This window comes from Sceloporus occidentalis, unplaced genomic scaffold (assembly GCF_023333645.1).
Source record: "Sceloporus occidentalis isolate IW3139 unplaced genomic scaffold, rSceOcc1.0.p SCAF_7, whole genome shotgun sequence".
In the NCBI taxonomy this organism is placed as follows: domain Eukaryota; kingdom Metazoa; phylum Chordata; class Lepidosauria; order Squamata; family Phrynosomatidae; genus Sceloporus; species Sceloporus occidentalis.
In genome coordinates this window covers 96,425,665-96,438,037 of record NW_028316987.1, presented here as the reverse complement: position 1 = coordinate 96,438,037, position 12,373 = coordinate 96,425,665, and the positions used below count along the sequence as shown (strand labels likewise).

The 12,373-nt window shown below is 43.4% G+C and overlaps 1 protein-coding gene across 1 annotated transcript; it reads left to right on the top strand.

Annotated features, from left to right (window-relative positions):
• The first annotated feature begins 458 nt into the window (after positions 1-458).
• On the top strand, positions 459-11,223 carry LOC149310182 (HIG1 domain family member 1A, mitochondrial-like). The gene is made up of 4 exons (XM_089533859.1): positions 459-545; positions 6,886-6,993; positions 8,369-8,503; positions 9,802-11,223. The coding sequence occupies exons 2-4, from the start codon at positions 6,891-6,893 to the stop codon at positions 9,849-9,851; spliced, it is 288 nt and encodes a 95-aa protein (XP_089389985.1). The 5' UTR covers positions 459-545; positions 6,886-6,890; the 3' UTR covers positions 9,852-11,223.
• The last annotated feature ends 1,150 nt before the right edge of the window (positions 11,224-12,373 follow it).

Sequence of the window (12,373 nt, the reverse complement as noted above, 5' to 3'; positions counted from 1 at the left end):
ATATATATATATATATATATACTATATATATATATATAAAATGTAGATATAGATTTATTTTTTAAAGACACGCATCCATATCTATCTCCTTATCACATAGATATTATATCTATCTGGGTGTGCGTCTTTATAATTGAATATAATGTACAGATATGTAAAGATATACTATAAAGACCAGTGGTGCCCAAACTGTGCCCTTTAAGAACTTTTAGACTTCAACTCCCAGAAGCCTCAGCCTGCCCTGTTGGAGCTGACGTCCAAAATGCCCTTAAAGAGCAGAGTTTGGGCACACCACTGATACAGACAGAGATAAATATGGGTGTGCGCCTTTAAAAAGAAAGGAAGGAAGTCGCAATGCTTGCTGGGGGTCGTAGTTTTCTTGGCAGGCGGGCCGCAGGGGCGTAAGTGCGTCAGGCGCGGGAGGGGGCGGGGCCGGGAGGGGCTTAGTGCGGCTGCGCAGAGCGTTGGCCCGGCAGAAGCCGGCTGGGCGCCTGAGGAGAAGGTCGTGGTTTGCGTGGCTCCGTCGAGGGAGAGCGGAGGCTGAGGTGAGGAAGGGCCGCCGTGGCGCCTGCGGAAGTGGCGGCTCATTGCCATGGCTTTCTTGAGGGGCGGCTTCCCATAAAGCACCCCTGAGACCCCCATAACCATTGCTTGGCTGCAATCCCACGGACTGCAACTCCCAGCATCCCCTGCCTGCCTAGAATTCCCCTCCCCAGAGGCTCCTTATCGCCCCCTTCCTTCTCTGTTCTTTAACCACAGCAGCTCGGGGAGGACTACAGCTGCCAGAAGCCCCCAACTTTGCCCTGGAGCACAAATCCCATCATCCCTGGATTATTCCCAATCTATCCACTAGTAAAGAGCTCTGAAGGCAGAAGTGCTTTGATTCCTACTCTCAGTCATGGAGGGCTTGGGGGACTACATCCCCCAGAATCCCCCACCTGCCATGGACTACAGCTCCCATCATCCCTGGCCATCATCCTCTAATCCAATGGCAGTTCCCCCAACTGCCATTGGATTAGAGCTCTAAAGGCAGAGGGGCTTTATCTCCTTTTTCCTCCTTAATCTGTCTCTCATATATATAGGTGTGTGTTGATATATGTGTGTGTGATTGATATATATATATATATATATATGGGTGGGTGTCTTTATATATATATATATATATATATGTATTATATTTATATCTATATAGCTATTTATATATAGATATAACATATTGGATAGATATAATATCTATGTGATAAATAGATATGGATATGTGTCTTTAAAATTTATATCTACATTATATATATATATATTATTATTAAGCATTATTTATATAGTGCTGTAAATTTACACAGCGCTGTGCATACAATTGAAAAAGATAAAATAAATCTTATGGCGTACACTCTTATATATAAAATGGCTGTGTATTTATATATATATAATATATATATATATATATATATATATATATATATTGTTTATCTATATTGTGTATAGATATGTAATAATATACAAAGGTATATTATTACATATACAAATATACAAAGGTATATGGACCTGATACAGAGCTTGGGGAAGTTACTTTGGTGGGAGATTGCACCTTCCATAATCCCCCACTTGACCAGAGTTGTCCTTTGGTTCATGGTTCTGATGGCCAAGGTGCTTTTAACCTGCCCTTCCTCCTTATTCCCCAAAGAAGCTATCAATTCAGAGCCCGGGAATCTTATTTTGGAGGGACTACATCCTCCAGAATCCCCCAGCTACTATGGACTACAACTCCCAGCATCTTCCAGTCTTGGGAGTAGTACTCTTTAGTGGCTGGGAATTCTTGCAGTTTCCAGCCGCTGCTGCCATCCCCAATTCTCAACATCAACTTGGTTTTTAAATAGTGGCTTAGTAAAGAGGGTGATTCTGAGGGCCATGGTCCCAAAAAGTAACTTTTCCAAGACCAGGTGAGGTTCAGGGTTGGCCTCTTTCTCTAGACGCTGCCATTTGGGAGGATGGGATTTAAAACCGGTTTGAGCTTATTATATATATAGATAAGATGCACATATATATATAGGTGTGCATCGAGATACAGTGGACCCTTGTTATCCGCTGGGGTTTGGTTCCCAGATCCCCCGTGTATAACAAAATCCGTGTATGCTCAAGTCCCATTAAATATAATGACAGAGCAAAATGGTGTCCCTTATAAAAAATGGAACATCAAGGTAAATGTATACTTTTTTGGAACATTTTCAAACCGTGTCTGCTTGAATCCGTGTATAAAAAGTCCGTGTATAAGAAGGGCCGACTGTATTATAATAGATAGATATTATGTATGTGTGTGTTTGTATCTTTATATATATGTGTGTGTATTATATCTATAGCTATATATCTATTTATCTATATTATGTATAGCTATAACATACATAGATATAGAGGCATAGGTATAATATATAGATATTATATATATAATGTAGATATAGATTTCTTTTTAAAAGATGCACATCCATATCTGTCACGGAGGTGCAGCTCAGTATCTGCGTTCTATGTACTAACTGTGTTTTAACCATGTTGTAACCCTCCTTGAGCCGGGAAGAGAGGTGGGTAGAAATAAAATTATAGTTATAATGATTTAAGAGAAAGGGGTTGTAGCTGTAACAGAACAAAAGAAAACCCCATTTGATGGCTTAGCCTTGGCATCCATTTTTGACACTGAAGCAAGACTCAGGTTTTAATGGATGTGTCACTTTGTGATTCCAACTTGAGAAGCAGGACTTTGAAGTTAAAAAGGCATCTAACGACATAAGAATGTCTAAAAACAGTGGTTCTCAGACTGAGGCAGGATCCCTGGGGTCCCAAGAATTGCTTAAAGGCCGGGTGACCAAACTGCAAAGGAGAACAAGGCACCACAAAATGTAGGACATACAGCCACAGACCAGCACAAATGTAGGACATGGCCTAATAAGAGCTGAAAACACACTCGTATAAGTGTAAATGCATGCTCCATACTCAAAATGGAGGATGTTTTGAAATGCCTCTTGGGCACAAGGTTGAAGTGGAGGGCGTGTCCTGGAAAAGGAGGACATCCGGTCACCCCCTTCTCTTCCTCAGCTTCCCAAATCTTTTCTGTCTTGGGATTGGGGAGGAAAAAGGGCAAGAAGGGTGGGTTTTGTGAGTTTTTCGGGGCTCTGTTCTAGAAGAGTTTGGTTCTGACGTTTTCAGAGATGAAGATACCAGCCACAGATGCTGGCAAAGCGTCAGAAGCAAACTCTTCTAGAACATGGCCACAGAGCCCCAAAAAACCCACACAAAACTGGATGCTGGCCATGAAAGCTTCACTCAAAAAGGGTGCTTGAATCCTTTGCCTGAAGGAAGAGGAAGAGGGCTATTTCCTTATAAAATGTTAAAGCACATAGATGTGTGAATGAAAATACGCACCCTAAACGAACAAAATACTTTTGCTCTTACGCTACGTCGAGTGGGGGAAGCGTGACTTCTAGGTGTAGATGTAAAGGGTAGAAAGTTTGAGAATCATTTCTTTAAAGCTTTAATATTTAAGGATCTTTTCTGCTCTGCTGTCTGTCATTAAGGAATATACAGTCCTCTTTTAAAACGGATTTTCTGGGGCAGATGGGAAACTGTCCGGCAAAAAAGAGAAAGGGAGAAGGGATCTTGTGAAGGACAGGGGGGAGTTAAGGTCATTTGTGCAGTATGTGCCCAAAGAGGAGACTGACCACGTGGGTTTGGACTCACAGAAGATTGCACCATCCTAGAGCCGGCGTGTGGGGAGTGACGCACTTGGAGGCACAGGCACATCCGGGGCTGAAGGCCAGGCAGCAAGAGTGCCTTGCGGAAATGCTGCTGAAGCAACAGACCCAGGGGAGGAGGATTGACAGGAACGATGAGGATGTTTCCTTAATGGGGAAAACCCAGGCATTGCAACAGTTCCCAACATTAATGTTGTCAGACTTCTGCACCTCTCATGGCTCACCTTTTTTCTTTACTTATTTAAAGCCAGAGGCACAGTGTTTTGCAATTCTTCAGAGGAGAAATGTAATATTCCTGCATCAGTTACTATTATGAGTCCTCTTAAGGCTAACAGTCCAAGTAAGTGGGGGTTCTTACTCCTCATTGCCTCCTTACTCAGACCATGGGTGGCTCCTGGTTAAATACAGTCAGCCCTCCACAATTGCGGCTTTGACTTTTGCAGATTTGATTATTCACAGATTTGATTAATATGTTCTCTCTAGGAATCTCTAGGTCTTCCAGCATGACTCTGTGGTCAATGTTCACCAGAAGTCACACTGGAGGACCTAGAGATTCCCAGAGAATGCATTTCTAGGTCCTCCAGTGCTGTTCTGTGGACAACTTCTGGCAGATCTTGACCTTAGCCAGTTTTCTAATTTCACAGGAGTTCTGTGCCTCTCTCCCCAGCAAATGTGGAAGGCCCACTGTATTTCTCTTCTGTTTGGAACAAGAAGATACTCTGAGGCGAAAGATGCAGCGGCTCTCCTTTCCCCCCTCAGACAGAGCCATGAATCAGGCAGCCCCTTTTGACATTGGCAGATCCGCAGTGTTCACAGGAGAAACTTAATTAAATATATATTTTTCCAACATGTTAATCTTTTTCTCATGGCAAGTTACCTCTCTGCCAGGCTAGAAATGACTGAAAATAGGGCTATCTGTTCCTTAAAGCAAACCTCAAGAGATGTTTCGCATGTTAGTCTCCCATGTGCAGCTTAATTTCTTTGTTGGAAACAGTGTGTGACCACCAGGAGAGGGTTGCTTGAAATGCTTGCGCCGTGTTACTTGCTTTCAGGTTGGCTTCATGAGAGGCCGCCAAGATATCCTGCTCTTAACACTTTGGCTGAGGTTTGCAAATCCAGGGCCATGGGTCTCTTGATAGAGGCCATAAACCTTTAACGTGGTCTTTTCCTACTGCCTTCCACCTTATCACTGGAGTTAATCAGACAAGGGAAATTGGAAGTATAATCCAATGGCAATCCGAATGCAATCATGGGATTTAACGTTACTGCGTGATAGACTACCACACGCAATTTCGGGCAATGGCAAGTCAGTCCGAGCTCAATCATGGGGTTTCACGTTATTGCAATTTCGGGCAATGGGAAGCTATTTTGGGGCAATGGGAAGTCAGTTCGAACACAGTTCAAATTCATGTAAATTCACTGAACTAGCGAATTCACGTGAATGCCTTCTGTCCCCACTTTCTTTTCATTTGAAATTGAGAGAAATCCCCCCCCCATGTGATAAACTCCTTTGTCTTTTCTAATGAGTCATAGCACCTTGTAATAAAGCCAAGCATTACAGCCTCATTTTAGTTTCAACTGCGACTCCTGAACTACTGAGAGTTCAGGCTTTATTTGCTCTTCCAACTATTTATTTGTCTCTCTGGCAGCCCACAATATCCAGCAACCTCCTCTCACACCACATTTCAAATGACGTGACCTTCTTTCTGTTAGCTTTCTTCACTGTCCAGCCTTCACAGCCATAGTTAGAAACCAGAAGCACTATTGCATGGCTGAGCCCGACTTAAGTATTCAGTGACACACTTTACACTTGAGAGTCTTTCCTTCATGGCTGCCCTTTCAAGTCTTAGACTTCTGATTTCTTGCCACAGTCTCCATTTTGGTTAGCGGCTGAGCCAAAGTGTAGAAATTTATCATCATCCACTTTAAAGTTATGTAAATCATCTGTATTCATCTTCTTATCTTTTTGTTTTTGTAACACTCTGCTTCACTTTCCTTCTTGATTTTCCTCAATAGTTGTTCCAAGAATTTGTTATTTGTACTGGTACTTTTACCATGCTTTATGTTATTGCTGTGAATATAGATTAGTATAAAACTGCCTTGGGTCACTAAAATGTTAGGACAGTGTCAAGCCATAGGAGATCTCTGACCCTTGGAAATGCCCTGGTGCCTAATGGGGTCAGAACCTGGGAAAGTTCCCGCTTGGTGGCCTTGTCCTGAGTTGGTTTCTCTGTGTCCCTTAGAGAAATCTCTTCTTGACCTTCAGGACAGGAGGAAGGACATTACTGGAAGCTGTCTTTTGTGTTCCTGGTTGTATGTTGTCTCTGTTGTCCAGTTTTGCTGCTTCTGGCTGCAGCTCGCCTAGGCTAGCAAAGGGTCTTTCTCACCCCTGCTAACCTGATTCTTTTTACTTGAGACCTTTCTCTTGCAAAGCTGTGCTGAGCGCTGCGGTCTGTCCCCACTTTCTCTGCCTTTTGAGAAGAATGCCAAAGTCCTGACTTTCTACTGTGATCTGCTTCTTGCCTTTACTCTGCTGGAATGTTCTCTCTCAAACGCAAAGTTTGGTGAAGCAATGTCCCCCCCCCCCCTTCCTTCTCTGGCCCCTTCCTCACCTTGGCCCTGTGTTCATGGCTGATAGACTGTCCAAGCTCCCAGTGCCTTTCCTTGTCTTCCCTGTCAGAAGCTTTTTATTAAAGGTGTTGGGTGCAGAGTCTTGGGATTTTCTGCCTACCCCATGTTTCTTCTCCTTGCACGTCTGTCAGGGGGCCTAGCAGTTTTACCCCGAAGAATCATCTGTGGTGGCATGTCCTGACTGTTCTGGCACCCACAGTTGTATTGGCATGCTGCATTTGTGAACTTTGAAAGCACACAGTTACGTTTGCACACTCTGTTTGGATCACAGTTCTCTAATTTAGAAGGGAGTGTAGTACTGAGGTTGGTATTCTCAGTGTGCTGGAAATTGCAAAGAGCCTTTACTTAACTGAGACTTGGGAGCCCAGAGTGTGTACTCTTTAAAGAGATTAAACTGTAGCTGTGTGACAGGAGCACAGACTGTAGTGTTGGAAAGAAAGTTTGCATTTCTAAGGCATGGCAAGAATCCAGGTCCCCCCCCCCCCCCTAACATATTTTCTTTTTTCATTCCTTGTAGTTAACATGACATCTAATTCAGAAAGCCCACTTGCTGGCTATGAGCCATCAGAGAGCCAAGGCTCAAAATTGATGAGAAAATCCCGGGAGTCCCCATTCGTCCCAGTTGGTAAGTAGGTTTCCTGGTCCTGACCTTGATGCATTTGGCAAGTTGGCCGCCTTTGTGCACCTGCGAAAATACACACTTGTTTTCAGTCTTAAGTAGTGGGTGTGGATGCAATAAAAGTTTAAACTCTACAAACAGGAAATGCTCCTGAAATATTCCTTCCTCATTATAAGCAGCCTGGTATTTAAATGAAAGTCTGGGATCGCTGCCTCTGCTTTCTCCAGGATAAGGCTTTAACTCAGCCTTCCTGAATTTGATGCTTTTCAGATATTTGGACTACCATTTGACTGGGAATCATGGGGCTTGTCATGCAACATGTCCACAGCCTGCCCGGCTGGCAAAGGGTGTGTTAACCTGTGAACTTGTGTTTCTGTGTAACTTGGTTCCCTTCCCCAAAATGATAAGAGAGGCTTAGGCCTGTACATACAGTACGTTGTTCTTTATGCAGGTTGACACTTGAAAGATGGAGTAGAAAGAAGTATAGTTTTTTAAAAAGGGGGTTGTGGTGACATACAGCAGTGACCAGGTTGGTGCTAGGAATGTGATGCTGTTGTCCAGAGGTGGGCAACTGCAGGAGACCCAGGAGCCAATTCCTCGCTGTCCCCTCTGTGGACTTTTCCTTCTACATCTACATGCTGAAATACTTCAAAATGCCTCCATTTTAAAATCTCTGTTCTTCCCAAAATGGCAACCAAAAGGGATCTGGGAGTGATGGGTTTGCATGTCTGGCTCCAGAGTTTGTTGTGGATCTGGGGGGCTTTATCATGGTTACTGGGTAAGAATTGCCCCCCCCCCTTAAACAAATTAAGGGGATAACCGGTTGGGGTTTTTGGAAGATTACAGAGGTCTGGCCTGCAGGCACATTTTCCCCTCTCCTGTTGTTGGACAAAGTGAGAAATGAAACGGGCCCAGTGTGTCTGGCACGCCCTTCTATAACTGGACATTGGTGTGCAGCCAGTGTTTGAACTGGTGAGAAAGCCCACACTCTGCCTGTTGCCAAGATACAGCATAAGTGGAATTGGTTAGTCTTTAACTCGGAATGCAGAGCAAATGTTTGACTGTTGCTCTTAAACTTTGACCACCATTCAAAGGAGCATCTGACTTGTTCTAGGAGATCATTAAGATGGAGGAGCAGCCCCTTGTGCTAAACCACAAGCTGCTTTTAAAACTGGGAGGCAATTGGTTATATACAGGATACCTCAGGCATTTTTAAAAAGCCCCAAAATTCCACTGGGCCAGTCCTCTGTGATTCTAAGCAACTCTTTGGATGTCACCCAATGTTTACAGCTGCATTTAAGAGACAGATGAAGTTGTTACCCTCTGTTTTTACTATTGAGGTATATAAAGTTTATGACCCAGCCCTGTTTCCCTCTTCTAGGCATTGCAGGCTTTGCAGCTGTGGTGGCCTATGGGCTCTACAAGCTGAAGCACCGAGGGGACACCAAAATGTCGGTTCACCTGATCCACATGCGAGTGGCAGCTCAAGGCTTTGTCGTTGGGGCCATGACATGTGGTAGGTACCCAACGGAAAGACTGTCCTTATGCTCAATGCCTGGTGCTGCTGTGGAGCTCACAGCCTTTCCCCTCTTAGTCCACCATCTCAGTGAGAGTTGTTTGGCTTGGAGCACTTTGATTTTTGTAACATAAAATAAGCAGCTGAAGCTCAAGGTCACCTGACAGCAATCTGCTGCATTGCTCTTCACTTCCTTTTTCTTTAGCGTGGAAGTAATGCCATTGGTTTTTTGTGTGCAGCCTCTTCTCCTGTGAAGTGCTACATGGAATCAGTGGCACTCTGTTCCATGGCAAGCTTGGCTAGCCCCCTCCCTGCACTCTTTCCACCAGTCAGCAAAGGCCTGCCTGTGTATCTAGGCCTTGGATGAACTGGCTGTGGTGGAAGTTTTTTGTTTTGGGTGTGCTGTATTTTTATCATGATGATGATCTTTTAAACATTCTCGGCATGATAGTTCATTTAATTTAGCCATTGTTTTAGTTGAATATGGTTTTCATAGAATCAGCATTGGAAGAGACCACAAGGGCCATCCAGTCCAACCCCATTCTGTCATGCAGGAACCAAAGCACCTCGACAGATGCCCATCCAGCCTCTGTTTAAAGACCTCCAAAGAAGGAGATTCTGCTAAAATATCCGAGAGAGCATCTTCCACTGTTGAACAGCCCTTACTGTCAAGAAGCTCCTCCTAATGTTGAGCTGGAATTTCTTTTCCTGTAGCTTGCATCCATTGTTCTTTGGAGCAGCAGAAAACAAGCTTGCTCCTTCCTCAATATGACATCCTTTCAAATATTTAAACAGGGCTATCATATCACCCCTTAACCTTTTCTTCTCCAGGCCAAACTTCCCGAGCTTCCTAAGTCTTTCCTCCTAAGGTTTTAACTTACACTGTGAGCTCCCTTGAGTCCCATACTGACAGAAAAGTGGGAAATAAATAAGTAGATGGGTGGTGGGTAGTAAATTTCCCATTGCCATACGAATTTTGTTCCAGAAAATTCCCTAATTTGGCTGGGCGCCCCTGATGTTGTTCCTTCCCTGGGAGCCTTTCAGCCTTTCCCCTACGGACCTTTGCTCCAGACAGCTTCCCAGGTAGGTTGTGTTGTGTTTGTAAATATTCTTCATTCTAAGAAATGGAAAGAAGTAGGCAAGGTGCCAAAAGTAGAACAGAGCCAATTGACCGGTTCAGCAGTTTTTGGAGCTAGCCTTGCATTACCTTCCTACTGTCCACTACAAGATTTGCAGCTAAGGCACTAAGAACAAGCCATAGGTAATGCTAAGTTTCTTTCTTTCTTCTTGGTTTCCAGGTGTGCTGTATTCCATGTATCGAGAATACTGGGCCAAGCCCAAGCCCTAGGACAGGGGGCCAGTGGAAGCCTGTGTGTGCCGGTGTTCTTATGTACTCTAGATCTAGACCTCACATGGAAACGATGCTTCAAAGAATACAAGGGTGCAGCGGTTAACTGGGCACATCTCACACATGGTGTCACAAGTGTACGCTGCCAGCATTACCCTAGATTATTTTCCCTCTGTCTTGAGCAAGACCATCAACTGATGTTTTACAGATCAAAATGCCTTTTCACTATTTCACACTTGGGATTGTTCCTGCAAGTTGTGGTTTGAGAGGGCAAGTGAGAAATCGGGAGAGGGTTCCAGGTGCTTCTGAGATTGTTCCTTCAAGAAATGACAAGAAGTTTAGCCTTTCAGTCACTTATTTCTTTAAATCCCCATAGAACAAATGTTGTGGAATGTTAATCTTCACAGTGTGAGCCTTAAAAAGGAGTGGATTAAACTATTTTAAGTCTTTTATTTATTGCACAATATTAAATGTGGAAGTTTTAACTTATTTGACTGAAAATGGCATTGCAGCTGCTTAAATTTTTGTATTGCACAATTCTTTGGGGTGTGTATCCCATTTACAGTAAAGGGCTTATGCGCTGCTTTTTATTTTTTATGGGTGACGGTGGTAGAGGCTTTAGGGTGGGAAACATGTGGCCCTCCAGATAATGAACTGCCATTCCTCTGGGTCCTGGTCAGCATCCTCAGTGGTGAGGGGCAGGAGGAATTGCAGTTTAGGCACATCTCGAGGGTCATGCATTTCCCATCCCTGCTGCAGTTAGAAAATTAGCAGTAAATGAACAGGGCCAAAAATAACTTGTTTTGATTTTTGGAATAAATGGGAATTTAGGAATGTGAATGTCTTTGAAGAATTGTCCTGGGCAATGGGCCATAATGTTTGTTTGCTTTTGGGCAGCCAGCCAAAATATACTCTTTCAACAATTCGGCCCCTTTTCCCCGGATGGGGTGGCCCTCTTGGTGATTTGACCCCACAGCAGTTCAAGGCGGGTTGCTGCCTTTCCAGTTCAGGATTGCTGGGAAGGAAGGAGGGCTGGTCTCTGGGAGCCATGGCTTAGCTCTCAGCTGGATGTTTGGCTGTTTTCTCCGCTGCCTCATGGCGCAGCATGAAGGCCCTGGTGGCCAGCTGATTTGGCCGGTATCCACCCTCTGCACCCATAAATCACGAGGTCTAACCTGTTGGTGTCCTACTGACAAAACTGTGGCTGCCATGGAATTTAAAATCTGTAAAATTCAGGGCTTCCTTTTGGTCATGTTCCTTGGTTTTAATCGTTGTGTTTCATGTGTTGCTAACCAAGTGTGCTGCATCAGTCTAATCCACTGTGGTTTTATTAAAGGACACATACATAAGAACAGTTGTACTCTTGTTGCAACAGTGGTTTGTGGAGTCCATCCTTCTGTGTTTTCTCAGTGTTTAATTCTTAGTCTTGGTAACAGGTGGGCAATAACTTCATTAGAGAACAGAACAGACAGTGCAGATCCATGGGGCTCCAGTGCCTCATTGGCATCTTGACTCGAAGATATTGCTTTGGCTGCAAGGAATATATGGAAATCAAGGTCTGCCCCACAAGGCCACTTGTCATTTCTCCAAACTTTTGTTTTTCAGGAGCATACCATATATACTCAACTATAAGTCAAGCTCATGTATAAGTCGAGGGCAGGTTTTGGGGCCAAAATTATGGATTTTGATATGATCTGTGGATAAGTCAAGGGTAAAACTTAGGGGTATGTTACAAAGGATGTAAAGGATGATGCAAAGGAAAATGATGCCAAAGAACTTAGAAAATTCTGGCAGATGTAACTGCCAGAATGTAACAGATGTTTGTGCTCATCCTAAAGGCTGGATGGATGAGAAAGTAGAGGGGATCCATGCTTCTTTTTGGTGCTCCCAGGATGGACTGAGCCCTTGCCTTTTATTCAGAGAAAGGGGATGGCTCCTTTTTTATATCTATGAGAGTTAAAGTACAGTACTTATATTGACCCTTGAATAATAAATAAATCTACTCTGGTTTTTGGGGGTCAATTTTTTGACTAAAATTTCTAGACTTATACTCTACATGAGTATATACAGTAATTTATGGTGGCTAATACTGGTATTAAACTGCAGTCCAATCACTTGGCATGCCCATCCCTGCTGTAGCCCAAGCGTGGCCCTAGTGCTGCATGTGACCCACGGAGAGGCAGTCTTTTCTCCCCTGGTCTTGCCACCGCATTATCATTATTTATGTTACCTAGAGATCTCAGGGCAGCTCACAATAAAATCAACTTAAAACAATACACAAGTATAAAAGATTTAAAATATGTTATGTAGCTTTTCAATTTCAAAACAGTTTAAAATAAGTTAAAGCAATTATGAAGCTAAAAAAAAACATGTGCAACCTGATGAAATCAATTTGGCCCAAAGACATTAATAAAAGCCAGGTTTGAAACTGTTATTTTATCTAATGGTATTTTTTATTATTATCCATTCTTTTATATATGTATTTTGTTATTATCCTGTAGAATTTACACTATTGGCAGGTT